Source organism: Loa loa (assembly GCF_000183805.2).
Source record: "Loa loa unplaced genomic scaffold supercont3.101, whole genome shotgun sequence".
Classification (NCBI taxonomy): domain Eukaryota; kingdom Metazoa; phylum Nematoda; class Chromadorea; order Rhabditida; family Onchocercidae; genus Loa; species Loa loa.
This window is the reverse complement of record NW_018108281.1, coordinates 172,093-174,157: the sequence shown is the minus strand read 5'-3', so window position 1 is coordinate 174,157 and position 2,065 is coordinate 172,093. Positions and strand designations below refer to the sequence as shown.

Sequence of the window (2,065 nt, the reverse complement as noted above, 5' to 3'; positions counted from 1 at the left end):
TCTCTCTCTCTCTCTCTCTATATATATATATATATATATATATAATGTTTCTAGGATTAGAAGAGCGCTTATAAGGTTACAGGGGTCATCGAAGTAGTTAGCTGACTCTTGGCATGATCTCTATGCTATAGTCTTACGAAAGTACCAAAATCTTTTTATGATATCCTCAAATTGTTAGCTATATTCTTCTCATTATCTTAATTTTACGAGAGACAATCAAAATTTGAGGAAAAGTGAGAAATAAACAAAGAAAAGGAATCAAGCAATAAAAACAAGAAACAATCTGACACTGAGAGTACTCAAAGATCTATTTCTCAAAATCGAATAAAGGCGGGAATATTGAAGGATGACGCAATGACAGGAACGAAGACAGTTAAAGTTAAACAAAAAGAGGTTAGTATCTATGATATAGAATTGTTAAGTTTTTTATTATATCGTGAAAAACTGTTGATGTCAAGTTTTTGGCATAATTTAATGTGATAGCAATAAAAAATTAAACTGAGGCTCACTCACTGAATTCTACTTTCCGGAAAAATGAATTGTACTTTCGGGAAATTGAATTCTACTTCCCGGAAATCACAATGTCAATAGAGGTCTCATGATATTTTGAGATTTGGAAAAGTGTGTGTATCTCTTTTTTTTTTTCTGGAATATCCGGGCAAGATAAGAAGATATAGTTAGCAAATTACTGTCCAAATTACTAAATAGCTTAATTTACGTGAGAATGTTTCAAAACCATATACGACTACTTTTTTTGAATTATACCAAAGTTAAATTAATTAGGACTTAGTTCTGAATAGAATGTCTTTAGTATTGATAGTCTGTAATCCGATGGAAGTTCAACTTTTATATGAAATATATGCGAAGAATCACAATCTATTATTGAAATAATATTTTAAAGCAAAGTTTTTTTTTAATATTTTAAAAAGGTAATATTTTAAAGCAAAATTCAGATCCAGAATTTAATGCTGTTTCAGAATTTCGTGATCGATTTGCCCACTGATTCAAATCAAGCTTCAAACCTCGATTCGGCTATTAACTGGTTCAGGCATGAAATCGATGAAATTGAGGCTAGAACAATGCGTGAAATTCCTCTAAACAAATTGTTAAGCTTCAAAAAAGTAATAGAAAATGATATCCCTCTTGATTTTAAAATAATTCGTAATGGCATGAGGACAGTCACGTTATGTGATTAAGAGATGACAATAGTTTGTAACTGCTTTCAGGCATGTTGCATTTTCTTCTTAATTATTTAAAGAAGGTTAAATTTGGGGAAAAAATTAAATTTTTAGAATTGAAAAAAATTGAGGTTAATGCAACAAGAAGAATTTTTCTAGAATTTTTTCTAGAATTATATCAGTAAACCTACTTAGTCATTGGTTTAATATGTTTACTGATATCGATGCTATCTTTTCAACATACGTTGCAAAGCATACCAGAAATCATTTACATTACTTTTATAATAAGCTACTTTGACCTGAATCATCATTTTCCCACAGTTATCCAAATACATGTTCGGTCAAATTTGCATTTACGTTTGCTTAATTGATAACAATAGTACTACTACTTATAATCAAGTTTAAACTTTCCTGTAATGTCAATAAACAACTTTGTTAACATGTTTGCTTCGCAGATTTTTGTTACTATAACATGAGCTAATAGCTGTTACACATGTTACAGTATCATCTGGGCCATTAGTGATACCAAATTTGGTAATATATTTGAAGAGCATGATGCCGTTGGAAAGAAATCATTCACCAGCTACTGTAAACATCATTTCGAATCATTCGATCAGTATTACGGGAGATGAAAAGGCGCAATCATTCAGTGATGAATCTGTCGCGAATTCCAATTTCGCGAAAGACCAAAGTATAAAAAATTATCTATCCATGCAATCATCACTCATGTCTTAGATCTTTGTTTAAATCACATCTGTTGCAATATTTAGAAAACCCACTCCCACTTTTTTCCGTATATAAGCTGGATTGAGTGTTTGTTGGGGTTGCCTTTGATGACCAGTTTCTTCATTACGCTCAAGCAGTTTGGTTGATTTCCTTTTTCCTTT

General features: G+C 31.0%; 1 protein-coding gene across 1 annotated transcript; it reads left to right on the top strand.

Annotated features, from left to right (window-relative positions):
* Positions 1 to 354: 354 nt before the first annotated feature.
* On the top strand, positions 355 to 1,913 carry LOAG_14985 (hypothetical protein; the record flags this gene model as incomplete). The annotated part of the gene is made up of 3 exons (XM_003150478.1): positions 355 to 393; positions 978 to 1,121; positions 1,728 to 1,913. The coding sequence occupies 3 exons, from the start codon at positions 355 to 357 to the stop codon at positions 1,911 to 1,913; spliced, it is 369 nt and encodes a 122-aa protein (XP_003150526.1).
* Between the last annotated feature and the right edge of the window lie 152 nt (positions 1,914 to 2,065).